The sequence below is a fragment of the Canis lupus genome, chromosome 7 (genome assembly GCF_011100685.1).
Source record: "Canis lupus familiaris isolate Mischka breed German Shepherd chromosome 7, alternate assembly UU_Cfam_GSD_1.0, whole genome shotgun sequence".
Lineage (NCBI taxonomy): Eukaryota > Metazoa > Chordata > Mammalia > Carnivora > Canidae > Canis > Canis lupus.
In genome coordinates, this window is record NC_049228.1 from 13721397 (window position 1) to 13749322 (window position 27926).

Sequence of the window (27926 nt, forward strand, 5' to 3'; positions counted from 1 at the left end):
CCAGACTCTTTTTAAGGCTGTATAGTGAACAGCCTTGGACTACAGAGGTAATGCTTCCTTCCAGAGTAGAGGGTAGGTTTCTTTACTGTCCAATGTAATAAAAATAACATGTTCTCCAGGGCCACAGCTGGGCAGGTTTGCTTGCAGCTCATTATATTATAGACTAGAGTTCCCTAAACTTAGGATTCCTAAGATATGATACACTGTGTGTATAGTATCTATCTGGGCTTCTCTGCTTAGCTCCTACGGGAATAAAAAAAATGAAATAACACAAACATAAAGCTCATGCTGCTTGCTGTGTTATGAATAATCGTTTTTGGTGGTTTTTGCCAGAATCCATGAAACTGTGTCAGGTTAACTTGTTAATTTGCAAGCAGGGTATAATCTTAGACTACGCATAGTTCTTGACAGTTAATAGTGGGGCTGAGCATATTTTCTTGCTGTTTATTTGATATTTGGCTCTTCCCATCTGTGAACTATCCATTTTTGGGGTCTATTTTTCTATTTGACTGTCTTTCTTAATGGCTGGGTGGACAGTCTTGATATATTCTATATACTGATCTTATGCAGGTTATTTGCATTTTAAATTAAATATCTTCTCCTAGTAGTCTGGCCTTATGTTTTCACTTTGTTCATACTATCTTTTGTTTAACAGAAGTTTAAAATTTTAATGTACTTATCATAATTTAAATTAAGAAATCATTCCTTACTCTATTCATCTAAAAGTTTATAATTTTGCTTTTCTTTATATATCTATTCACCTAAAACTGATTTATGTGTATGGGATGAGTTTTTTTTTTTTTTAAGATTTATTTATTCATGAGAGACACAGAGAGAGGCAGAGACAGGCAGAAGGAGTAGCAGACTCCCCGTGGGAAGCTTGATGCGAGACTCGATTCCAGGACCCTGAGATCACAACCTGAGCCACCCTGTAAGTTGTCTGGTTATCTACTGTTGTATAACAAATCACTCAAAATCTAGTGGCTTAAATACAATGTATTAGTTTTCATGATTCTCTGGGTTGACCAGTTGGTTCTTTTGCTTCAAAGAACTAATTCTTAGTTTGTTGATTTTTCTCAATTGTTTTTCTATTCTCTTTTTCATTCAATTCTATTCTAATCTCTATTATCCTTTCTGCTTTCTTTAGGCTTTGTTTGCTGTTCTTTCTCCAGTGTCTTAAGGTAGAAGATTAGGTTACTGATTTTCTTCTTTCTTAACACAGGCATTTATAGCTATAAATTTCTCTGTAAGTACTGCTTTAGCTGTACTCCATAAATTTTGGCATGTGCTGTCTTCATTTTAATTCATCTCAAAGTATTTTCTGATTTCTCTTTTAATTTCCTCCTCCTTGACCTACTTGTTACTTAAGAGTGTGTTGCTTAGATTCCTCATATTTGTGAGTTTTCAAGTCTTGATATCTAATTTCATTCCACTGTGGTTGGAGAACATACACGGTATTATTTCTATTCTTTTAAACTTATTGAGGTTGTTTCATGGCCTTCATATTGTCTATCCTGAAGAATGCTCTATGTGCAGTTGAAAAGAATATATGTTCTGTTGTTGGTGGAATGTTTCATAGATGTCTGTTAGATCTAGTTGGTTTATAGTCTTGTTCAGGTCTTCTATTCCTTGTTTACCTTCTGTTTAGCGTCCTATCCATTAATAAAAGTGGGGTGCTAGAATCTCCAACTATTTTTATTTTATTTTTATCCAACTATTTTTTTTGAATTGTCTGAGTTTTTTCTTTAGTGGTTGCTCTAGGGTTTACCATATAAACTTTAACTTCAGCTTCAGATTTATACTCAACTTAATTCCAGTGATATATAGAAACATCACTTCCATATATCTCTATTCCATTTTCCCTCTTTTGGTGGTAGTATTGTTATATCTGTTACATCTATTAATGTTACAAATCCAACAATACATTATTACAATTACTTTAACATCTGTAGTCACTTCCTTACTTAGCCCAGTATAACTTTGTTCTCATCTGTCTCCTCTGGGCTGTTATTGGCAAATATATTATACTTCTATATGTGATGGGCCCAATACACATTGTATACATATTATTTTTGACAGTACTTTTAAAAATCAGTTAAGGAAAGGAGAAAAAAGTATGCATTTATACTATCTTTTATAACTACATGATTGTATTCATGAATCCTCTGTTTTTTCATGTGGATTTGAATTACCTTTTGGGTCATTTGCTTTCAGTCTGAATATTTTCCTTTAGTACTTCTTGTCAGATGGGTCTGCTAGCAACAAATTCTCTCAGTTTTTGTTTATCTGGGAAAGACTTTATTATATCTTCATTTTTGAAAGATAGCTTTGCTAGATATATAGATATATATTCCTTCTATTTCTATAAATAGATATTCAAGGTCAGAACACAGTGGGATAACATATTGAAAGTGATCAGGGGAAACCACTCAACTGGGGCATAAATTGTTCTACAAACCAACCAAATCAAATTGTGGCTTTTTTAAAGGTCAGTGTTTGATATTTGTTCTTACTCATGAAGGCTCCTTCCAGCTGGAGTATTTTCCCATTCTCTCCATTATTCTTGAGAGTACCCTTGTTCAAGAAGCCTTGAACTTCTCTTCTCCAGGCTCTGCTGCAAGTGAAGTCAGTTCCTTTGGGAAGAGATTAGGAGCTGTTTTATAGCTAGCTTCTCCCTCCAGGCAAAATCTCTGAGCCAGATTCCGGAGCCAGGAGTGTGGAAAACAGTAAACTTCTCTTTGAGTGACACCCCTCCTCCCTCTGCTCTAGGAGTTGGTGGTTGGTGGCAGTATAGGGACAGCCTGGTTTGCCTCTCCTGGCATGGAGCCACTACCTTGCAAACCAGGGCAAGGGTGATCAGGGCCTCAGTATTGTCAGTGTACCACATCCAAGCCTCCATCTCATGACTACACTTGCCCAGGATTTAGCTCTTTAAAATGTATTTTCTACCTTTTATACTAATGTTTAAGAATATAGTTAAAAAAAAAAACTGACCTTGTATTCAGCATCTTTGCTTTATTGTATCAGTTTTAATAATCTGACTGTAGAGTCTCCTGAATTTCTATGTAGCTACTTATTTTATTTGAAATTAATGATGATTGTTTCTTTTTATCCCTCCCATGTGCTTTTTTATTTCTTTTGCTTTTCTTTCTGTGTAGTCTAGGATTACAATATAATATTACAGAAAATTAGTTTGGGAGGCATCTTTTTTTCATTCTTGTTTTTAAAGGAAATGCTTCAAACATTTCATCTTTAGTAATATTTGTACTAGGTTTTTGATATATAATTTTTTTAAAGATTTTATTTATTCATGAGAGACACACAGAGAGAGAGGCAGAGACATAGGCAGAGGGAGAGGCAGGCTTGCTGTGGGGAACCTGATGTGGGACTCAATCCCAGGACCTCAGGATCACGACCTGAGCCAAAGGCAGATGCTCAACCATAGGGCCACCCAGGTGCCCCAATATATAATCAGGCCATAGACGTTTTCTTGAGTTTCTAGTTTAGTAAGAGTTTTTATCATAAACAATCATATTAGCTAACATCTACTGAATAACTACAAGGTATTGGACATTGTCCTAAGCACTTAGCCCATTATATATTCATAACATATCTCTGAGGTTATTATTATTCCTATTTCACCATAAATAAAGAGGTGCATTGAAGTTACATCATCTATCCAAGCTCAGTAGTAGAACTAGAATTTGAACCCAGAAGTTTGGCTTAAGAGCCTGGGGTCTTAAACACTTTTCTGTATTGCTTCTTTATATTGCATTCTGTATTGAATTTCCTCAATTGCTTTTTCTGCATCTGATTTTACTAAATGGTTTTTCAATTAATTTGCTAATGTGGCAAACTACATTAACAAATGTTTAAACTGTTAAATCATTTTTTAATTCCTAGGAGAAATTCTACTTAATTACATGTTTAAAAAACACTCATGGATTTCACTTGCTAATATTTTATTTAGGATTTGTATATATATGTTCAAAAGTGACACTGACTCACAATTTTCATTTTTTTGGTGCTAGTTTTGGTACCCAGGTTATATTAACTAAACTCATAGATGAGTTGGGGCATGCATTGTGATATTCAATTGTCATCATCAGGCTGATAAATATAGTTGGTATTAATAGCTAGTCCAACAGTTTAGACTCTTGGACAACTCAGTAAGGTTTCTGACATCCAAGGAAATGCTAATAAGAAGTGGACAAAAATGTCCATGGGTGGCCAAAACTGGCAAAAAGAGCCTAATGTATTCTTTCTTTTTCTTTCTTTCTTCTTTCTTTTTCTTTTCTTTTCTTTTTTTTTTAAAAGGATTTTATTTATTTATTCATGAGAGACATAGATAGGCAGAGACACAGGCAGAGGGAGAAGCAGGCTCCATGCAGGGAGCCCGATGTGGGACTTGATCTTGGGACTCTAGGATCATGCCCTGAGCCCAAGGCAGATGCTTAACCACTGAGCCATCCAGGCGTCCCCTTTTCTTTTCTTTTAATTTTTTTTTTTTTAATTCTGTCTTTCAAAGTCTGACGGTGACTTTGATCCTTAACCTGGTTTAAAAATTGATGGTTGTCCCTTATTCAACCATTTTCACCTCCAAACAGACTAAAAGTAAGAATACTTTTACTAAGTGTTTTATTTGCAATATACTTCAGTATCTTTTATCTCACTGAATTTACCCAGAGAGATAAAATTTACCCATCCCAATTTACTCTTTAAGAACCATATTATGTCAATCTTACAGACTATCCTCTATTTTATAGTGAAAATTACTTAACTAAGCTAATCAGTTAGTAGGCGAAAGGAGTTAAAAAATCAAATCTTTTTCTTTGCTTCAATTACATCAAGAAAGTATTTCTTGTAGGAGAGACTGGAGCTCCCATAATGACAATGATTAGCATCTTAGTTGTCACTGACAGTATGAAGCATGAAATAATGAATTTTCAAAGGGGGATTGGAGGAGCCTCCATTTCTGTTGATGGTATAGAAAGGCTCAATTTACTATGAATGTTCCTGTAAGAATTTTAATATATCTCTAACTTTAGAGGTTACTAATCTATTTTCGAATAAAATATTACTGTATTTCTGCTGGTGACCAGACATTTTTCTTTTTAAATTTGTGTTTATATTATTTCTTAAAATTCAAGTATAATTAACATATGGTGCTATATTATTTTCAGATATACAATATAATGGCTCAACGATATTATACATTTCTCGGTGTTCATCAAGGTAAGTATAGTCTTAATCCCCTTTGTCCATTTCACCAGCCCCCATGCTCCCACCCACAACCCCTCTGGCAACCACCAGTTTGTTCTCTCTCTCTCTCTCTCTCTTTTAAAGTGGGCTCCATGCTTAGCATGCTTAGCATGGAGCCCAACATGGGGTTTGAACTCATGACCCTGAGATCAAGACCTGAGCTGAGATTAAGAGTTGGATGTGTAGCTGACTGAACCACCCAGGTGCCCCTGTTCTCTGTATAAGAGTCTGTTTGACTCTTTTTTCCTTTGTTCATTTGTCTCTTCCTTATTTCTTACATGAGTGAAATCATATGGTATTTGTCTTTTCTCTGATTTCTTTCACTTAGCATTATACCCTTTAGGTTCACCCAAGTTGTTGCAAATAGCAAGATTTAATTCTTTTTTTTTGTGGCTGAGTAATATTTCCTAGTGTGTATGTGTGTGTATACATATATACACATACACACCACATCATCTTTATCCATTCATCTATCAATGGACATGTGGGTTGCTTCCATATCTTGGCTATTATAAATAATGCTGCAATGCAGATAAGGGTGCCTATCTTTTTGAATTAGTGTTTTCATTCTCTTTGGTTAAATATATAGTAATAGAATTATTGGACCATATGGTAATTCTATTTTTAATTTTTTGAGGAACCTCCATACTATTTTCCAAAGTGGCTGTACCAACTGACCAGGCATTTTTCAAAGTACTGGATAGGGTTGGACAAAGTTGAAATAGAGAAAGCTTTCAAATATGATTGTTAATAATTTGGAAACATCTTACCATAATGTAGAGCTGTTTGACCTTCATCATCCTGTAAAAGAAATTAATAACACATTTTAGAAGTCTATGTTATTGCAAAAGTATGAAAGTACACAAGCTATAGCAAATATATCTAATATACCAAAGTTCTGTAATTTATCAGATACAGTTCTTTGAGCCTTCCTGTAACTTTTGACCAAGTTCTCTAGAATGCTGAATGGCAACTTCTGCATTGCAGCTGCTACATCAGAATCACAGGACAATCAGGTTACAGATATTAAATCAAAGAGAACCTCTTAAAATGTGGCAATCTGATTACCATTAATGGCAAAAAAACCCTGACACCATATATCCTTTACCCTGGTTAGTATTATAATGTTTTTTCCTAAGTTTATTGCCAAATCTATGTAAAAAGTCTGTGATTTCTCATAAAAGTTAGTAGCTTTTGGGGCACCTGGGTGGCTTATTCAGTTAAGTGTCTGCCTTCGACTCAGGTCATGATCCCAGGGTCCTGTCGGGCTCTCTGCTCCTTCTGCCCTCCCCCTGCTTATGCTCCCTTCTCTCTCTTTCTTACATGCTCTCTCTAAAAGATAAATAAAATCTTTTTAAAAAGTTAGTAGCTTTTAAATCCCTTTCAAATAGTAACAAATTCCAGGCTTATAATATTATCAAATATTACCTGATTAAATATCATAAAGAAATGTGATTTCAAAGCATATAAAGTCCTAGAAGTTGTTAAGAAAGTCAAAAGTTCCCATAGATTACTCTGATAGTTCTGTTATTTTTTTCTTTTTAAATCAAGATATTCTAACTACATATACTAATTATAACACATATGAGTACTTTTAGCAATGCTGCCTCTTAAGTTGAGAGCGTGTGATCATGCTATGAGCAAAAAATTCATCAAGATTAAAGTACGAGGCAGAATTTAGTAGTTTTTTTGATATTCACTTAGTAATATACACAGCCACTATTGTGTCCCTGGTAATTAAGAATAAATAATTATTATGAATAACTGGGAGAGGGTGATTATGCCTAGTCAACTATTGCGCATACTATAGCTACTTTTCTCACTTCTTAGAAGTTAAATGTGGGGGCTAATTTCCAGAACTTTTTGGCTATGGTTCTCTTTATTGAATCCCCTAGGAAGAAAAGCAAAAGCTGCCATAGGAAACTTCTTTTCTGGTTCAGAGAAGTAGTAAGAAAAAGTCATTCCTTAAAGGTTTTTTAACATAGAGAAGGTTTATAGAGCTGACATCTGGTGGGGGGTTGGGGAGACAACCTTGAGGCAATATAACAGCTTAATTAAACTGTTTTCCTACTAGACAATGGGAATTCTTGCTGGATTTGGGGGTAAGGCATAAGAAAGTGAGTGGAGATCTGAAAGAAGTAATTAATTTTGAGGGACCTTGAGAGTAGGGCCAACTTGGCTAAAGTGTAACAGGGTTAAGTCTGGGCTGCCCACTGAACATCATTAGGATAATAAACTTAAGGGAAGTAGAAGATGGAAAGCAGCACAAAGAAGTCAGGAAGACAAAAGAATATTTTTACTCCTTTAAAAAAATTTTAATAGAAGTATAGTTGACATACAATAATATATTAATTTCAGGTGTTCTACTTAGTGATTCAAGGATTATATACATTACAAAATGCCTATGTCTTTCTTGTCTTTTTCAACATGGCCCCCACCTTGCTCCCTGCTCCCCTTTGCCTTGCCCTGCTCTTGAGGTTAAGGACAGGCAGAGGTTCCAAGTTGATGTTTACGGTGGGCAGCATGACAATGAAAAGCTGCACTTCAGAGTATTCTGACCTGCCTGGCTATAACCAAAGCAATTTAGAAAGAACAGAACTGCCCATATGGCTTTAGACTCATGTCTAATTTGCCCATTTCCAATGTTTTTTTTTTTAATTTTTATTTACTTATGATAGTCACAGAGAGAGAGAGAGAGAGAGAGAGAGAGAGAGAGAGAGAGGCAGAGACACAGGCAGAGGGAGAAGCAGGCTCCATGCACCGGGACCCGATGTGGGATTTGATCCCGGGTCTCCAGGATCGCGCCCTGGGCCAAAGGCAGGCGCCAAACCGCTGCGCCACCCAGGGATCCCTGCCCATTTCCAATGTTAATCAGAAAAAGTGTATATAGTGTGTGTGTGTGTATGTGTTTTTACCTTCACATGCAAACATGTGAGCAGTTTATACAGTTGTGCTTATGGCTTAAATGTCCAGCAACAGAAAACAATTTCAGAAAGGGCTTAATCTATTGCAATTTTGGATTCATGCATCCATCACACAAAGTTATATTTTCCACAATTATCTACCTTTAGAAAGTGTAGCTCTCTTTGTGTAAGCTATTTTGTAGCTATTTGTGTAAGTTTCTTGTTTAATTGCTCTATTTATATATATTCAAAGTTCCGTTTCTTTTCATTTCCATCTTTCTTTCCTTCTTCCCTCCTTCCTTCCTCCCCCCCCCCCTTTTTAAAAGATTTTTATTTGTTTATTCATGAGAGACACAGAGAGAGAGAATGGTAGAGACACAGGCAGACAGAGAAGCAGGCTCCATGCAGGGAGCCCGACGTGGGACTCGATCCTGGGTCTCCAGGATCATGCCCTGGGCTGAAGGCAGGCGCTAAACTGCTGAGCCACCAGGCTGCCCTCCTTTTTTTAAAAAAAGTAGGCTCCACACCCAGTGCGGAGCCCAACGTAGGGCTTGAACTCACAACCCTGAGATCAAGACCTGAGCTGAGATCAAGAGTCAGATGTTTAATGGACTGAGCCACCCAGGCACCCCTCTTTTAATGTCTAATTGTTTATCTTCACTAGGTAGGTGGAAACAATTTCTTTTAATCATTTTTACCACTGAATACTAAATCTGTATCTCCAGCCCAATTTTTATTAATTAATTAAAAATATTTACTGAGCTCTATTGTGTCCCAGTCACTGTTCTATGGACTGAAAACACAGAGGTGAGCAAGAGAGAAAAGATCCCTCATGTTATAAGTCTTACATTCTACTAGTAGGGGAATTAATAAGCAAATAAATATATTTAATAACAGGCAGTGATAAGTGCTCTGAAAAAACCAACAAAGCAGAATAAGGGTGTGGAGTGATGTGGGTACTGTTTTAGATAGAGAGGACAAAGAAGGACTCTATTAGAAGGTACGTATACACAGAGAACTGGGGAATATTCTAGGGTAGCCATGTTTAGTAAACCATACCACCCTCCATCTTTCTGGTCTAAAAAGCCAAGTCAAGCCGATCAGAATTTTCGCTTAGGATTTTAAAATATGGAACTAGGCGATTGCAGTATGTGTACAAAGGTTCTTTCTTTCCTGATGAAAAGAAAATGTAGTGAAATAAGAAAGACAACAACAACAACAACAAAAAAGACAGACAACAACAGACAAATAGTGTATTATTTCACTTACATTAAGTACTTAGAATACTCAATTCATGGAGACAGAAAAATAGAATAGTGGTTACCAGGGGCTTGGGGAAGGAAGGAATGGGAAGCTTTATTTAGTGGGGAGAGAGTTTCAGTTTGGGATGGTGAACAAGTTCTGGAGGTGGACAGTAGTGATGGCTGCATAATGTGCATGTGTTTAAGCCACTGAACCGTACACTTGATAAAACGATTACTTTTGTATTTTACCACAATTAAGAAAAACAGAGAATTAAAAAAAAAAAAAAAAAAGGCAAAAGCAAAAGGTGTCAGCCCAATCTGCAAATGGCAACATTCTCTACTTGGAGAAAACTTCCACAGTAGAAAAGAATGAAGTATTCACAAAGAAAAGCCATGGTCAAAGATGGTGAGACAATGAGGCTCAGATTCTTGTCATTCCAAGTACAGCCTTGCCCTTCTTGGTTAAGTGAGCCAACAACAAAATACTCCCTAGACAAATGTTTATCTTTTTATCACTTGTAAGTAAGATTTCTAACACAGAATGCAACCCAATTTATGACCCGAGTCTTTCTCCCAATTCCTTCTCCCATTTTGGTGACTGCCCGCTCCCAATAAGAATACCTCTCTGGACTCCCACAACTATAAATGCTCTTCCCTCTGCTTGGAAACTATCCTCCAATCTTTTACAGATACCGTCTTGCTTTTCTCTCATGTTTTAAAATGTGACTTAAATATATTTGAGCATTTTAAATAGACTTCTTTTATAGTCCCTATATTTCTTTTATTTGAGATCAAGGTGAGGAGATGGGTGATGGCTACATGTGATGTTTGTTGTGCTGCCTGAGATTTGCTTATTATTGATTGACTTCTGTGTGCTTTATAATTTTGGACTGTAAGTTCATTTTATTTTGTTTATTTTTATTTTTTAAAGATTTTATTTATTTATTCATGAAAGACACACACACACACACACATACACACACAGAGGCAGAGACAGGCAGAGGGAGAAGCAGGCTCCATGCAGGGAGCCCAATGTGGGACCCAATCCCAGGACTCTGGGATCACGTCCTGAGACAAAGGCAGAAGCTCAACCACTGAGCCACCCATGCATCCCTGTAAGTTCATTTTAAGTGTGGCTTTTAAGTGTGAAAAATTCTGTGCTGTGTTCACTGGATTGAGGATCTGTCCCTCCAGAATGACTTTGCTTTTGTTTCTGCTAAGTACCACAGAAATACTAAAACCCTTGTTTGTTGATTCCTTAGTGTGGGGAATCTGAACACTTAAGCAGAGTAAATTTTAAAAGGGCAAACCTCTCCCAGCTCCCCTGGGCCTGGAGCACCAGCCAAGACAAATTCTCCATATTAACTTTGCATCAGTGGGCAGATTATTTTAGTCTATCTTCCTGACAGTAGTTGGTGTTCTTTGAGCTCTCTTATCTCATAAGTATTGAGATTGGCAAATTCTTTCAGGATAGCCCACTGTTGGCTTAAACTTACTACTTTCTTTTTAAAGCTCTGGGTTTTTTAAAGCTTAGTTTTAAGGCTTACAATTTTGTTTCTTACCTGTGTTTGTTTGGACCCTTGGAGACCCTTGCTTTTTTCATAAGATCTGCTATGCGTTTAAAGGGATGCTTGTTATATTTTATTCTGCATTCTTGGGTGTTTTTTGAGAATTTTTACATCATCTAGTCTGGAATCTTGTAGGAAAAGGAAATCCCTCACCTTTAAAGGTCTGAATTAAATTAGAGTATTAATATCACTGTGGTCACAAAAATAACCAACCAGTAATACTCAGGAGAATTTTCTTCTCACAGAGAACATCTAGGAAGCATGTTATTTCTGTGCCTGCAAATTTACATCTTTTTTTTTTAATCAGTTGTATTCTCTATGCTATACTTCTCATCTCCCTGACTTATTATTTTCTAACTGAAAGTTTGTACCCTTCAATCTTCTTTATTTCACCTGTTCCCCACCCATCTCCCTTCTGGCAACCATCAGTTCTCTGTTTTAGGAGTCTGTTTTTTTGTTTGTTTGCTTGCTTGCTCATTTATTTTGGCTTTTAGATTTCACATATAAGTGAAATCATATTGTATTTTGTCTTTCTCTGACTTATTTCACTTAGCATAATACCCTCTAGGTCCATTCATGTTGTCACAAATGGCAAGATCTCATTCTTTTTATAGCTGAGTAATATTCCCTAGTATGTATATATGTATGTATCATATCTTCTTTATTCATTCATCTGTCAGTAGATACATGAGTTGCTTCCTTATCTTGGTTTATATAAATAATGTTGCAATAAACATAGGGGTGCATATATCTTTTCAAATTAGTATTTTCATTTTCTTTGGGTCAATATCTAATAGCGGTGTTTCTACCGATCATATGGTATTTCTACTTCTAATTTTTTGAGGAACCTCCATTCTGTTTTCCACAGTGGCCATACCAATTTACATTCCCACCATAGTGCATGAGGGTTCCTTTTTTCTCCACTCTTTGTCAACACTTGTTATTTCTTGTCTTTTTGATTCTAGCCATTCTGACAGGTGTAAGCTGATATCTTATTGTGGGGTTTTAAAAAAATGTATTCTTATTTATAGTTTTAGAGAGAGCACAAGTGGGGGAGGGAGAGAAGCTTCAGCAGACTCTGCGCGGAGTGTGGAGACCGGAACTGCCCTGAGACTTATTTTAAAACCAGAAGTGTGGGGCAGCCCCAGTGGCTCAGTGGTTTAGCACTGCCTTCAGCGCAGGGCCTGAGCCTGGAGACCCAGGATCGAGTCCCATGTTAGGCTCCCTGCATGGAGCCTGCTTCTCCCTCTGCCTGTGTCTCTGCCGCTCTCTCTCTCTCTCTCTCTCTCTCTCATGAATGAATGAATGAATAAATAAATAAATTTTAAGAAACCCAGAAGTGTGTACCTCTTAATCTCCTTTACCTATTTTCACTCATTCTCCCACCTCTCTCCCCTCTGCCAACCATTAGCTTGTTCTCTGTATCTATGTATCTGTGTCTGTTTTGTTTCTTCACTTGTTTTTTTTAGATTTGACATATGAGAGAAATTATATGGTATTTATCTTCCTCTGTCTGTCTTATTTCATTTACTGTAAAGTCCTCTATGTCTACCCATGTTGTTGTATTTAGCAGGACTTCCTCCTTTCTCATGGCTAAGTAACATTATATACTTACTGCACATATATACCACATCTTCTTTATCCATTCATTCATGTATCAATGGACACTTAGGTTGTTTCCCTATAATGGCTATTGTAAATAATGATGCAGTAAACATAGGGGTGCATGTATCTTCTCAAATTATTGAAAAAACATCATTTATTATACATGCTATAATACAAATGATGCCGTCATAGGGCATCAAGGAATAGAGAGCTATTTGGCCTTCCATTAAATGATCCCAGGCTACCTTTGTTTTTCATTGATTTTGATTTTAGTCTTTTTTTTTTTTTAACACTTTCCCTCATCACAGGATTATCAAATATCCTTTATTACTGACCATGTGCCTAAACTAACATTTGCTACTTCTGCCAAGGACTGGTAATCAGATAAGTAGGTTCTTCAAGTTGTGTCTAAAATGAGGAAAGTGTCTGAGTGATGGGGCTGGTGATGGTTTTACAACACAATCTGTAGTAAGCTTTGTCATAGATCTGTATGTTCCATTTTATCTTAAGTTTGGGGCTAAATGCCCTTGGTCAGTAATTTTCATTGTAGGTGTACTTTTTATACTCTGGAAGCTTTTGTTTGCAGGCAATCTGCAGTGGCAAGTAACTAAAGCAAACAGAAAAGCTCTGACTGAGAAGAGGACCAACCTGGAGCCCCTGAACACATGGCACTCTTGCCTCTCTGCCAGTTGCCAGTACTGGCACCAAAAGGGGTTCCCACAGTGGGGAGCTTGAAAATCACTTTCTAAAGACTTGAGGATGATGGGTTAACAAGCCTCTGGGTAAGTCAGATGTCCCTGTTTCACTTGCTGTCTTTCTATCTCAGGACATTCGTCTGATCCTCCACAGAATTGTGGAACGTGACAAGAAAACAAGTGAAAGAACAATCGGAAGCAGTGTGTACCGATTACTCATCCCTTTTAAGGCAAATGCCCAGATTTACATTTACACAAATGTTCTCAAGAACAGGTTTGTTTTTGGAGCTGAAGCTGAAAGGACTACATGGACTTCATTCAACATGCTGCAAAAACTGCTAGAAAGAGGGACTAGAATAAAAGAGACACAGTGTGAGTGAGCGGCTGAAATTAAGGAATGGATAATGTCTTTGCTGTGCCTACAGGGTAGTCCTCTTAGGTCCACCTAAGATTCAGACTCCTAAAGCTACCATTGAACACACTTGGCATGAGTTTATTCAAAAGGATGTCAGACAGAAACCATTTAGAACTTGCCATCAGGGCAGTGTCAGCCTGGAATCCTTGCAGTAGACAGCTTGCCTAGCCATCCAGGAGCTAGCTTTTCTCTAGGAGATACACCTCAGGTGAGAGAAGAAGAAATCCATATAAGCGGGTGTGGGACCTATCTTTAATTTGGAAGCCCTGCTGTTTTATAGGAGCCATTGTATCTTGTAACAATAGCTTCTAGGGCCCTACAATGGATATGCCAATTATAAAAAACTCAGGACAGCCCAAAGTGCGGTGCCCCATCAAATATTTAGCATTCCTTTGCAGTTCCAGGTAGTCCAGGTGCAATTTACCAATCAAGGGGGTCATTCATTTTTTTAATTTAAATTCAATTAGTCAACATATAGCACATTAGTTTCAGATGTAGAGTTCAATAATTTGTCAGTTGAGTATAACACCCAGTGCTCATCCCATCATGTGCCCTCCTTAATGCCCAACCCAGTTACCCCATCCCTCCACTGGGTGTGGAGCTCGACACAAGGTTAAATCTCAAGACCCTGAGATCATGACCTGAGTCAAAATCAAGAATTAGACGCTTAACTGACTGAGCCATATAGGTGCCCCAGAAATAACTTAATTTTTAAAATGAAAATATATTTTCCCAAAGAGAAGAAAACATAGTGAGAAGGGTGACATTGTTTTACATTCCTGCAAATCCCTTTAATGCCTGGCTAAATAGAACATAACTGGATATTCATATCTCATTCAGCATTCATTCCGTTGTGATACCATGTCATATGGTCTCTAAAAAATGCCAATGTGTGTTCAAGAGTGAATGAGTGTAAAAGGGCAAACAGTGTCTTAATGTTGTTATGAAAATAGTTTTGAAAAGATCAGGACTCCCAGGGGTTCCCATTCCATACTTTGAGAACCACTGGGCCTAGGAAACCCTGCATAATTAAGACCCACCTAACTTCCTAATCTGATCTCATAAATGCTGTTTTTCCTGCTCTCCACATGGCTAGATCCCTCTTCATCCTTCAAGTCCCAGCTTCTCTTTCATCTACGGAGAGAAAGTCTTCCTTCACTACTTGCTCCAAAAAGGTTACCTCCTGTTATCCCTCAGTCCAATTCCCTGGTTGCTTCTTTCTTAGCACTTATTACACTTTATAGTTTAAAAATGTATTTATCTGTTATCTTCATTTGATTATATAAGGATAGGAACTTTGTGTGACATTTTGACTATTATATCCCTTGTATCTAGCACAGTATCTGGCACACAGTAAGCACTCAAACATTTCACTGAGTGAATGAATGACTGAATCATAGATTTGTACAAATACTTATCTGACAAGGATGTTACTGCTTACATTCATTCATTAACAGATACTTACTGAGTACCTATTATGTGCCAGGCACTGTTCTAAGTGCAGTAAGTAAAAACAGACAAAAATCTCCATCCTAGTTTTGGAGGAGGGGGATACAGAAAATAAACCAAGGTAGTAAAATACGCAGTATGTTAGATGATAATACATGATATAGAGAAAAATAAAAGCAGAAAAGGATAGAAACGCTGGAGGCAGGGTAGAATGGGTTCAGCTTAAAATAAGGTAGCCAATACAGGCCATGCTGAAAAAATGATTGTGGAGTGGGTGGTGAAAAACCTGAAAATGGTGAGGGTATAAGCTGTATGAATATCTGGGGGATAAAGCAATAGAGGGAGCAAGATGAGCAAGTACAAAGGCCCTGAAATGTTACATGCTGGCATGTCTCAGGAACTAAAAAAGGGCCAATGTGAGATAGCAGCAGATGAGCAAGTTAGATCAGTAACAGGAAATGAGGTGTGAGAGATAACAGAGGGCCAGATGGCATGGACCCTGTAGGCCATTATAAGGATTCTGACTTTTATTTTTAATTCAATGAGAAGTCACTGGAGGGTTTTCAGTAGAGGAGTAACTTGACTTCATTTATGGGCTAAGAGGATCACCCTGGCTGCTAGGTAGAGAAAAGACTGAAGGGAGACAGGAAGTTTATTTTAACCATCTGGGTAAGAAATGTTGGGTACTTGGGCCAAAGTACTCACAGAAGGCAAGGTGAAAAGTGGTCAGCTTCTAGTCATATTATGAAGGTGTAAGGGATAGGATTTGCTGACAGACTGGGTATGCAAGAAGAGAGAGAGAAGTTAAGGATTCCACCAAGAGGGCAGCCCCGGTGGCGCAGCGGTTTGGCGCCGCCTGCGGCCCGGGGTGTGATCCTGGAGACCCGGGATCGAGTCCCACATCGGGCTTCCTGCATGGAGCCTGCTTCTCCCTCTGCCTGTGTCTCTGCCTCTCTCTCGCTCTCTCTGAATGAATAAATAAATCTTTAAAAAAAAAAAAAAAAAAAAAAGGATTCCACCAAGATTTTGGCCTAAGCAATAATTGCCATTAAGATGGGAAAGACTGGGGCAGCCCCAGTGGCTTAGCAGCCCAGGGCATGATCCTGGAGACTGGGAATCCAGTCCCACATTGGGCCCCTGCATGAAGTCTGCTTCTCCCTCTGCCTGTATCTCTGCCTCTCTCTTTTTCTCTCTCTCTGTGTGTCTCATGAATAAATAAAATCTTTTTTTTAAAAAAAAGATGGTAAAGACTTGGGATAAAAAAGGTTTCATGGTAAGATCATGAGTCTGGTTTTGCACAGATTAAGTGTGGGATATCTATCAGACATCCTAAGAGAGTGTCATGCGGGCAGTTAGATATATGGGTCTGATGTTCAGGAGAGAGGTATGGGCTGGAGATATAAATCTGGGACTTGTGAGCATATACTTAAAGCCCAGAGACTGGATGAGATCACCAAAGATTTGGGTACAGAGAAAAGAAGAGATCCAAAGATTGAGCTCTAGGGCAACCTAGAAGATAGGAGAAGGGGCAACCAAAGGAACTGAGAAGTCCAGTAAGGTAGTAAGAAAATCAGATAAGTGTAATGTCCTGAAACATAAGAGAATATAAGGTATTTTGAGAAGAAATAATCAATTATGCCAAATGCTGCTGATAGATCAGGTATGGTAAGAACTGAAAAATGATCATTGGATTTATCAAAGTGGAAGTTAGTGGTTTTCCTGATAAGAACTGGAAGAATGTGTAGGTGAACACCTATTTCAAGTGGGCCCAAGAGATAATGGGAAAGGAGGAGTTAGAGCATAAACAACTCTTTCATGGAATTTTGCCATAAAGAATGAAATTAGGTGGTAGTTGGACAGTTAAATGGGGCAGAGATAGTAGCATATCTGTATACTCATGGCATTTATACAGAAGAGAGGGAAAACTAATCATGCAAAAAAGATCCTTAAGTAGAATGGGATCGTACATAAGAGAGGGGCTGGCTTTTGGAGCACGGAGAGTTCATAACATTTATATCAGCTACTCAAAGGAGGGGAAGGAGGTCTATATAAGCACAGATGCAGGGAGGTGGGTAGATATGACAGTGAGAACTTGTGCACGTTTTTAAAAAATGACTCGTTTCCTCAGTTAAATGGGAAGAAAGGTCATCAGCAGAAAATGAGGATGAGGAAGGAGGTGTTTGGATTTTAAGGAGAGAACAGTAAATGAAAGAGTTATCTAGCAGAGTGGAATAGATAATGAAGTAAGGTAATGTGGTGTGAATACTGGGCAGCCCTGAGGGCTGACACTCAAATAGGCAGGACTTGGGATTAATGGTCATAACTCTGAAGTGAGCACAGGTGTGGACTTTTCTCCTGGCATAGGTACAGACAAAGAAGGGTAGGAGAGTTAAACACCTATTTTCTGAAAGCCTACATACTAGGGCCACAATGATAAATACATTATAGTCTTTGTGCTCATGGAGTTTATAGTCTGGCTCATATACTGAAAAAGAGAACAACATAAGCATCTTACCAGTGGTGTGGCTACAGGATGATACACTTGCTTGACAGAATCCTAGAGAGCCATCAGAAATTATAGTAAAGAGTATCTAATGGATAAGAGAAGATATTAATGATAAATAAAGGAGGTTATAAAACTATGGACAGGATGATCCCACTTTTGTTTTTAAAATGTGTCATCTACCTATAGAAAAAAAGATAAGGAAAGCATCAAAAGTGATAAGGGGTCATCTCAAGGCTGAAATTAAAGATGACTAAAATCCTTTTCTTTATACTTACTTGCACCTTTACAAAATGTCTGAAATCTATTGTTATTAAATTTTAAACAAGAAAATGTTACTATTTGTTTGCATTTTCTCTGAATACCTGGATACCATCTATATGTTTACAGACATTTTTCAGTGATAATTTTTACTTAGCTTTTTCCAATAAAAACTGATCAATTAAAATCACAGCTACTTGTAAATGGCCCTTCACAATTACAAGCGTGACACGGTTACTTCCCATCTATTTCTTGTTTGCTATGTTTTCAGATTACCAGGTCTAATTTGGGGCTTTCGAGTTCACATGCTGTAGGCTGAAGTGTTCCAGCATTTAATGTAAAATGTTGAGATTTCTGATCTTTTGACTTACAGCATTTCCACCCAGAAATCAATTAGAGCAGGGATACAAACATAAGAACCATGACTCCAATCACAGAACTGATTGGCAAGTTAGGAAGAGAAAGATAGGAGGACAACCAGCTTGTCTTCTAATTCTATTATCTTTCCTATCTTCCAAGAGTACTAGAGAAAAGAGTAGGCTTTAAGAAGACATCAAGAATTTTCCTCAACTCTGAGTTATTTGTATGTCTAAGTACCTTGATATGTCTAAAGAAGTTTCTCGGTAAACAAAGACGATTATTTTAAATTGGTTGCTAATCAAATCACAGTCTTTAGAGACCCAAATGCAAATTCTTTTATTCATTTTTTGTATGCCTAGTACATCATAAGCACTTAAAAATGTACAATCAATGAACTCGATAGTAAAAATGAGTAATATAAAGCCTATTGAGTTTTTAATCATAGTTCATAATTATTTTAAATCAACTCCTGTATTATAATACTTTTACTATTATGATTATGATGCTTTAATAAAACACTACTATTTTATATTTACAAAATCTTTACCTCTGCTATTCCTCTTTGTGTGTTTCAGTGGAATTTGTATTTAAGCAAGAATATGATTCCAAACATTTTTTTCTTGGTAACTTCAACACAGGATATAGGAAACCAAAGCTTAGTCTTTATAAACATTCTGTTTTAAAATATATTACAAAGAATAAATGGAATTGAATGTCAAGAATGAGTAAGTGAAAGCTTTTACTCATCTGGTTTACAACTTATATCAGCTAATTTTTTAAAATTTAAGTTGATTAAATTTTTCGGTTGTTTCATTTCAAATGACCACACCAGAAAAGGTTGTTTGTCATGGTTATTTATGCCTTTCCTTTCTGTTTTAGCTTAAAAAGAAATGTTCAAATTTAATAAATATAGAGTTATAAACAGGAGCAAAAACAATTCAGATAAATTAAAATTGGTTATACATTTGAAATCTTTGTAAGGGATCATACATTAGGGTAAAATAAAAATACTCAGTTGAATTAAAATAAACAAAATCACATAGTAAAGTTAGAGTGTAGAAAAATTCAGCCATGCTTAAAATTCAGGCTATAAAAGCATGGAAATATGCAACCTCTTCACTATACCTCCATTTCCTTTCCAAGTCAATAATAAAAATTTATAAGGAATACAAATGAATGACAAAATAATACAAGAAATCTAAAGACCCAGACTCTTAAACAAGAAAAGGGAAAATGTGCCCATGATCCCACTGATGCTCTATCATTACTTTTACAGTGGGAGAGAATCATAAAAGCTCCCCTCTATCTGGTCTGTTTCTCTGTTCTGACTCTGGCAGGGACTTGAAACTCTTACCCACTACTCTGAGACTAGACTTAAAGGCAATCACTCTTTTTTGGAACTTTTGCTACAACTCTGAGACTTCCCAATCCTTAACTAAAACTTTGTCCCTCTCCTCCCTTCTCTACCTTGTCTTATTTGTGAATATGTGTTCCCCTGCTCTTTTGAAGGACCATGGCATACTTTAACTTGCGAGGCCCCTATTACCATCGTATCTAACACAAAACTTTGCATAAAATTAAAGCTAAATAAGACTAAAGAAAAATAAATGACTTGCAAGAAAACCAAATATAGTCATACCTCACTAATCCAAGGACTTGCTTTTTAGCATTCTCAAGGACCTCACTGCACGGAAGGAAAATGCTGATAAGGATCACATTAAACATGTTGCGACCAGCTAGCTCACTGGATAGGATTTTTCTATCTAGTTTGCAAAAGCAATGAATGGCCAATTTGCCTATAAACTATCAGATGCAATACAAAACTGAAGAGACCTGGAAAGTGAAAAGTGAAGGAAAACAAGGAGTAGAGAAGAGAAATGGTAAGAGGGCCAGCCAAAACTGATAGCAATTAGAAGAAAGAATGGGAGCAGCAACAGTGGCAGCCAGCAGAAATGGGAAGCTGTGACAGAGGTGGCAAGTTGCAGACATTTTAGACCACAGAGAATAGCCAACCATAAAGTGGGCTGGGCTGCGTGCCAACCAGTAGATTTTAGCAATCTCAAGAGAGAAAGAGAAGCTTTTTAGCCCTATGCTTCACACTACCTATAAATACCCATGGTATAGCACAACAATTTAAGAAGGAAGCAATGAAGTATACAATGTGTTCGAAAAAAATTTTTAGAGAAAACCAGCCAAAAAATAAAAAGCAGAATATAACTGTTCAGCTATTTGAAACCAATTCTAATCCAAAATGTTTAACTGCCAAAGGGTTAGTTGCAAATTTTTTTGAGTATGGAAAGTAAAAGGAACAAACTCTGGCTACATACTTACTGTATGCTGTAAGTTTTGCAAACATTTCTTCTAATCCCTCACAACCACCATAAACATTATTATTCCCATTTCCAAACTCAGTAAATAAGACTCAGAGAGTTTATATGTACCTTACCCAAGGTTCCCAGGCTTTTCTGACCTCAAAATCCATGTTTTCTCAAATATATTGAAAAGGAGAAAGGGGAATCAACAAAAATAGACACAAGGAAGGAGAACAGTGGTTACATTTTTACACAAGGAAGGAGAAGAGTGCAGGTTAAAGACACTAAGTAAGGAAGGTTATAGCCTCACATACAGCACGCTTGTGCAATTTCAATTAACCATACTGTATATAGCACATTGAGAGTGAATAATCTTACTCCTCACTCAGGACTATGCACTAATCTTTACTTCTCCTCAATTCATTCCTGTACTTTTCAAGTATGCATATTTTGAGAAGCTGTAGCTTATTAAAAAAAAATAACTTTCTAAGCTCATCAGCATACATAAGGTGCGTATCAGAGCAAAGCTGCTTTTCCTGAAGGGTGTTTTGCTTACCGCATTACTATTTCTATAATACTATACGTACCTTAGAATAGAGGTATTCTAAACCTCTTTTATGGTAAATAATCAGACCTACAACAGAGAAATCCAAGAAATGATTATTTCTGTTCATACTCACTTGTTACTTTCACAATAAAATTTTTCATAGTCTGGTACATCCACAAAACAGATCCCCACCCACAGAAGGTGCTATGAAATAGGTAGGCACTTCACTTGTTGGTAAGAGCATAAATAAGCTAACACTCAGAAAATGTCACTGCCTCTGGTTTAACATTTCTAGAATCTATCTTTAAAAAATACTTCAAATATTTTAAAAGCTTTGTGGAAAAAATAATTCTAGTATTACCTAGAATAGCATGAAACTGGGAACAATTTAATAATTTAATGCCTAACAATATAGAAAAAGTTAATAATACATTTGTTGAGATTATTATGCAATTTTAAATGATGGTCATGACGTATTTACAACTTAGAAAATCATCACAGTATTATTAGTGTAAAATGGAAGAATCAAAAATGTTTTTAAAGATCTCAACTATGTGAAACAAGAATATGGTATATTGAAGACGTTTTTTAAAATCTATATTGTATATAGTACATATATGTCTATGCAGGGTTTTTTTTTTTTTTGCTTTTTTAATGCAGGTTTTTTTCATTTTACTTTTCTATATATCTGTGAGCAGGTACTACCATTATAAAGTAAAAATAAAACACGTTGAATTTTTCAAAGTTACGTTATTTTACAATATAGCAAAGTCTGGCCTGTAGCAGCTCCCTGAAAATTAGCAGTATTTGCTGGAAATTTAGAATTCTGAAGCTAGTTTTAGAAATCCACTTAAAGTTAAGATATGGTAAGCAAATTGTGTGAGAAACAGGTTTTGAATGTTGACAGGCTAGGTCAGTTGAATGTAACAAGGTGGAATTTAACAGAGATAAATATAAGATTCTGTACTAAGGACCAAGTAGTCATGAACTACAGTTTGGAGCAAATATCTTAGGAGAAGCATAAATTGAAGACATGGGTCTTTAGCAGGAATAAGCTCAGTCAGTTTGATGTAGCTACTCAAAAACAAATTCAATTTTATAATGTATTAATAGTTGGGACAATGTTAAAATGAGGGAAGTGATAGCAGGAGGAATTTCAGGATGACCTCGATGACCCTTGTAGAATCCCTTCCCCTTGAGCATGACCAGGATCTGTGAATATGAGGGGATACTACTTCCATAATGGAGGGCAGAGACAGCCTAGAAAGAGCTGGCCTTAAAGCCAACAGTCATGGTGACCAGGCTGGAAACTGCCTGTGGAGAGGAATGGCCTCCAGCCGAGGGAGGGCCTCAGTCCCATGACCACAAGTAAGGGAATTTTGCCCATCATCTAAATGAACCTGAGGACAATACCAAGCTCCAGATGAAAACACAGCGTGGCTGGCACTATGAATGCAGCCTGGAGAGATTCTGAGCAGAAGACCCAAATAAGCCATGCCCCAGCTCCTGACCCATGGAGCCTGTGAGATAATAAACATGTATTGATTTTGTGGTAATACATTGTGGAAAAAAAAAACAAAAAAACAAAGAAAAAGAAAATACAGTGCTATTCTGTTTGGGTTGGATGATTCCTTGGTGTTAGTAGTATTGAATCTGTGTGAAAATTGTTGTGAAAAGCATATATAAAGAGCTTTAAAAAGGTTTCAGTTGGATGGTATAATAATTTTCAATTATGTTATGTTAGGCATGAAAGAGAGTATCTAAAAGCAGAGGAATTAGGTTTGCTTTTACAAGGTTACATGGGTACACTGCAGAACTTGGAAGAATATGAGAAAATTTCAGGGAGTCAAATACAGAATTTTCTAATAGAAAGATGTTTCCAAACATAAAACAACTGCTTTAATAGTCCTTGAATTCCTCATCCCAAGGAGTTTCATGCCTACAAAGATGACTGAGTAGGAGGCCTAGAGACTGCCTCTTCCTTTGGCACTTGCGTCTTTAAATACTGACGTGAGGGGCGTCTCAGTGGCTCAGTAGGTTAACTGCCTGCCTTCAGCTCAGGTCATGATTTCAGGGTCTTGGGATCGAGCCCTACACTGGGCTCCCCGCTCAGAGGGGAATTTGTTTCTCCCTCTAACCCTCCCCTTTGCTTGTGATCTCTTTCTCTCTCTCAAATAAATACATAAAATGTTTAAAAATAAATACATCATACATAATACATACATACTTATATGAATAAAAATGTACTTTCTATTAGAGTATGAAAATTTGCTGCCTGGCATATTATAGGCAGCCAGTAAACATTTGTTGAATGAATAAGTACACAAATGAAGAACTAATGAAAGAAAGGGATGGAGATATTAATATGGTAAGGCTTAGTTACCTTTCAATTTTTGTGTATGTGTGTGTGTGGGATAAATTAAAAATAAAATCTTGATGATAGGGCGGGAGCAGCTATCTCTGGAACAATGGTGTCTTTCTCTAGCAAATATGACCATGCAGGGAAACTCAAGGAGCTCTAACCAGTTTGAGTCTTGATACCACTTTCCCACCTTCTTGGTCCATGAGATGAACTGAAATGATTAATTTCAGTGCATCAGGTTGAGGTGGGAGGCATGTTAAGGCATGAAGTGTAGGATCACAATTGAGAATGGCTTATACTTAAGAATGAATGATCTAGAAAAACTTCAGAATTTGAAGTCTTAAAGGAAGCATGATCCAAGATACGTGTGTACAAGTTAACACAGAGCATAAATGAATTTTGCTGGGGATGAGAGGTTTCACAAAATGAGATCAAGACTGGTAGATTTCAGTATGAACACTGAAGTGCCTGAATAAAACCACATGGCATAAAATGAAGAGAGAAACTGTGACATATTCTTAACCCTTCCATTAACTAAAAACTTCAGTCCAAATGCTACTAATTTCTAAACAGTATAGATATTTTTGATACACAAATATTGCTTATTTCTTGTCAGCTCTGTAGTCCATAGCCTTCTAAACATTTACTTTCTACATTTATCCCACTGCTTTTACTAAAAATTTATGAGACTTATTGGACAATATATAAACAGATAAAATGGAAATAAGCTTTCTTTTTGCTTTTTCAATTTTTCTTTTCCTTTTTCTAATTCTCAAGTTAATAGAACAAAACACATTACAGATCAAAAATATACCTGAAAATTACCTTTATTCACTAAGAAGGCTGTGTTTTAAATATCATTTATAGGTGAGGAGGTAAAATGTTTCCTGAGTTTTTTATTTGCCTTAGGATATTGCTAGAGCAATGTCATCACCACTTAACAAATTATTTCTATACTTTTTAACTAATTTTAGTTAATTCACTTCTTGTGTGAAGTCAGCTTTTAAAAATGGGTTTAATTCTTCAGTTAATCATTAGGCTTTTTTGGGTTCATACCCTCTCATTTATTAGTGGGCCTCTCTTTCATCTCATTTTCCTCTGAGATAAAACGATTTTTTATTCTTTTTAGCTCCTCTTTTTATCCCTCACAAAGTTTTATTAATACTTCAGATTGTTGGGGCACCTGGGGCTCAGCCAGTTAAGTGTCTGACCCTTGGTTTTGGCTCAAGTCATGATCTCAAGGTTGGGAGATTACACCCTGCATTTGGCTCCATGCTCAGTGCAGAGTCTGCTTGAGACTCTCTCCCCCTCTCCCTCCGCTACTCCCTCTCTCTCTCAAATAAATAAATCTTTTAAAAATAATTCAGATTGTCCCCAGCTTTTCCTCTGAATGTCACCATAAAACTGATTTTCACTTTGAAATCTTTAAGCTAAAAAAAAAACAAAAAAAAAAAACAAAAAAAAAAGAAATCTTTAAGCTATTATAAAATCATATCAAATATTTTTCTACTTGCATTCTCCTCACTCCCAATTCCCTCTCAACAACTGAGTAATTTTTATATGATCAACCAGGCTATAATAACAGTGCAACTAAAGATGTTTCAACCTTCTTCAGTGACACCTAATTTTAATATTTCCTTCCAGCACCCCTTACTCTAATCCATTAAGGGACCCTGGTTCAAGTTTTCCTTTTGATATCTGGAAAATTTATTCATATCTTCTGTCGTTATTACCCAAATATAAATCAATTCATATCTGAATTAATACAATGACGTCTTCACTGGTGGTACTCCCTGTTGTCTTTCTCCCTAGTAATAGTACACTGTCACTAGATTAATCATTCTAAAAAAACAACTGTCACTCCTTTTATTTTTATTTTTTAAATATTTTATTCATTTATTTGAGAGAGAGTGAGCACAAGCGGGAGGAGTGGCAAGCAGAGGGAGAGGGAGAAGCAGGCTCCCTGTGGAGAAGGGAGTCTGATGTAGGGATCAATCCCAGGACCCTGAGATCATGACCTGAGCCGAAGGTAGATGCTTAACCAACTGAGCCACCGAGGGACCCCAACTGTCACTCCTTTTACACACACACACACACACACACACACACACAAACACACAAATTCCTTAATCCATGGTCTGACTCCACTTGATCCAATTATTCTTCATTATAAACACAAATCTAGATCTCTGCTGCCTCTCTCTGTCCCCATCTCTGTGGCCAAATTTTACCTAGCATTTACAGTTCATGACAGGCCACAATTCCCTCTTGAAGAAGTCTCTGACTACTGTGGCTCTTACCACTCTCTTCCCCCCTTCCTCTCCCATTACCTCTTCAAAAAGGTAGATACTTTCAGAGTATCTCTTGTTATGGCACTTGATTACATTCTGGCTTACAACTGTTCTTGTTGTTGAATGAGTTTTATTGTCTCATCAGTAAGCAACCTGAGAACTGGGACCATGGCTTATACTTCTTTTGTGTCATCTAGTATTTGGTACCATCCAAGCCATGGAGTATTTAATTAAAAATATCTGAGTTAAACTTAATAATCTTGGCACTGTTTTCTTATGTTTGTATTGTTGCCTTTATTCCTACGGTAGTCTGTGCTAAATTTCTAGTAATTACTCTCTCTTTTTTTAAAAAAATATTTTATTTATTTATTCATGAGAGACACAGAGAGAGGCAGAGACACAGGCAGAGGGAGAAGCAGGCTCCATGCAGGGAGCCCGACGTGGGACTCAATCCCAGGTCTCCAGGATCACAACCTGGGCTGAAGGCAGTGCTAAACTGCTGAGCCACCCGGGCTGCCCTAGTAATTACTCTCTTAAACATGATAAACAATTCTATGGAATTCAATATAGATGACTTGTAGATATCTATTCCCATAAAAAACTGAAAGTAATAAATAGGTGTATTCTCAATATAGAGAACTCTGTATCATTCTACAGCTTGTATTATTTGTCAGGCTTTCCTTTAATCTGAGTGTTCAGTCAGTTATCTGCTAAATATTAAAATTTCCTGATAATGCAATGAGATATCACCTCACACTCATTAAGATGGCTATTGTCAAAAGCAGAAGATAACAAGTGTAGGCAAGGATGTAGAGAAACTGGAAACCCAGTGCACTGCTGGTGGGAATATAAAATGGTGTAGCTGCTGTAGAAAACAGTATGGCAATTCCTCATAAAATTAAACAGTATCACCATTTGACCCAGCTATTCCACTTCAGGGTATCTGCCCGAAAGAAATGAAAGCATGTACACAAATAGGTTATTTGTACACCATTATACACTATTTGTGCAAATAGGTTATTTGTACAATGCTCGTAACAGTATTATTTACAATAGTCTCAAAGCAGAAACAACCTAAATGTGCATCAACAGATGAGTGGATAAACAAAACGTGGTGTGTACATACAATGGAATACTATTCAGCCTTAAAACAAAATCAAATTCTGACACATGCTATATCATGGATAACCTTGAAGACATTATGCTAAATGAAGTGAACCAGTACAGAACGACAAATATGGTATAATTCCACTTACATGAGATATCAATGGTAGTCAAATTCTTAGGAGATAGAAAGTAGAGTGTGGTTTGCCAGGGGCTGGGGGAAGGAGAGTATAGGGAGTTAATGTTTAATGGGTACTGAATTTCAGCTAGAGAAGAGGGAAATGTTCTGGAGATGGATGGTGGTGACAAAGGCACAAAATGTAAATATACTTAATGTTGCTGTTTACTTAAAAAGGCTAAAATGGTTAATTTTATGCTATGTATATTTTATTAAATAAATTTTTTCCAGTAATATATATTTGAAAAACTCACAAAGCCACAAAAATCTGATGATGTGTTAAATTTGTAGGGCGCATTTTACTTTTTATCCCTTTCCCCATTTACTTTATTCTTTTTTACTTTTTATTTTGCAGAGCCATTTTTATGAATTTGAACTATCAAATTTGACTTAGTTCTGTAATGTCTATTCTAACACAATACAAGTGGAATGAAACTTTAATCGCCTCACTGTCTTTCGCTACATAGGGAAATACTTCAAGATCCTTAAGAATAAGCTGCACTTTAAGTAATTGACTTCAGGTTTGTCCTTTTTTTTAACTACAGGCATACCTTGGAGACATTGAGGGTTCAATTCCAGACCACAGCAATAAAGTGAATATTGCAATAAGGCAAGAAAAACAAATTTTTACTTTCTCAGTGCACATAAAAGTTATGTTTACACTGTAGTCTATTAACTGTGCAATTGTATTACGTCTAAAAATGTGCATACCTTAATTTAAAAATACTTAATTGTATTATGTCTAAAAAATGTGCATACCTTAATTAAAAAATAATTGACTGCTAAAAAATGCTAACTATTAGCTGAGCTCTCAGCGAGTTATCTTTTTGCTAGTGGAGGGTCTTCCCTTGATGTTGATGTCTGCTC

General features: G+C 36.7%; 1 protein-coding gene and 1 long non-coding RNA gene across 18 annotated transcripts in view; one reads left to right on the forward strand and one right to left on the reverse strand.

Annotated features, from left to right (window-relative positions):
- The window catches only part of ACBD6 (acyl-CoA binding domain containing 6), a 207642-nt gene that overhangs the window by 16120 nt on the left and 163596 nt on the right, over positions 1 to 27926 (reverse strand). For 6 of the 16 annotated variants that reach the window (XM_038542186.1, XM_038542185.1, XM_038542190.1 and 3 more), the window contains one exon: positions 6033 to 6063. The exons of 1 other annotated variant lie outside the window; for it this stretch is intronic. In XM_038542186.1, the coding sequence (XP_038398114.1) occupies positions 6033 to 6063 (31 nt within the window). Of the gene's footprint in view, positions 1 to 2513; positions 2634 to 6032; positions 6064 to 17656; positions 17733 to 21164; positions 21212 to 27926 lie in introns of those variants that run through there. 9 more of the 16 variants (XR_005361969.1, XR_005361968.1, XR_005361970.1 and 6 more) reach the window with 7 other exon arrangements.
- Positions 644 to 27865, forward strand: LOC111096634. 2 transcript variants are annotated; one of them, XR_005361972.1, is made up of 6 exons: positions 644 to 931; positions 5184 to 5235; positions 13169 to 13364; positions 18841 to 18990; positions 19933 to 20145; positions 27605 to 27865. It is a non-coding gene; the product is annotated as an uncharacterized LOC111096634 (long non-coding RNA). The 2 variants fall into 2 exon arrangements; XR_005361971.1 differs by lacking the exon at positions 18841 to 18990 and having other exon boundaries at positions 27605 to 27860.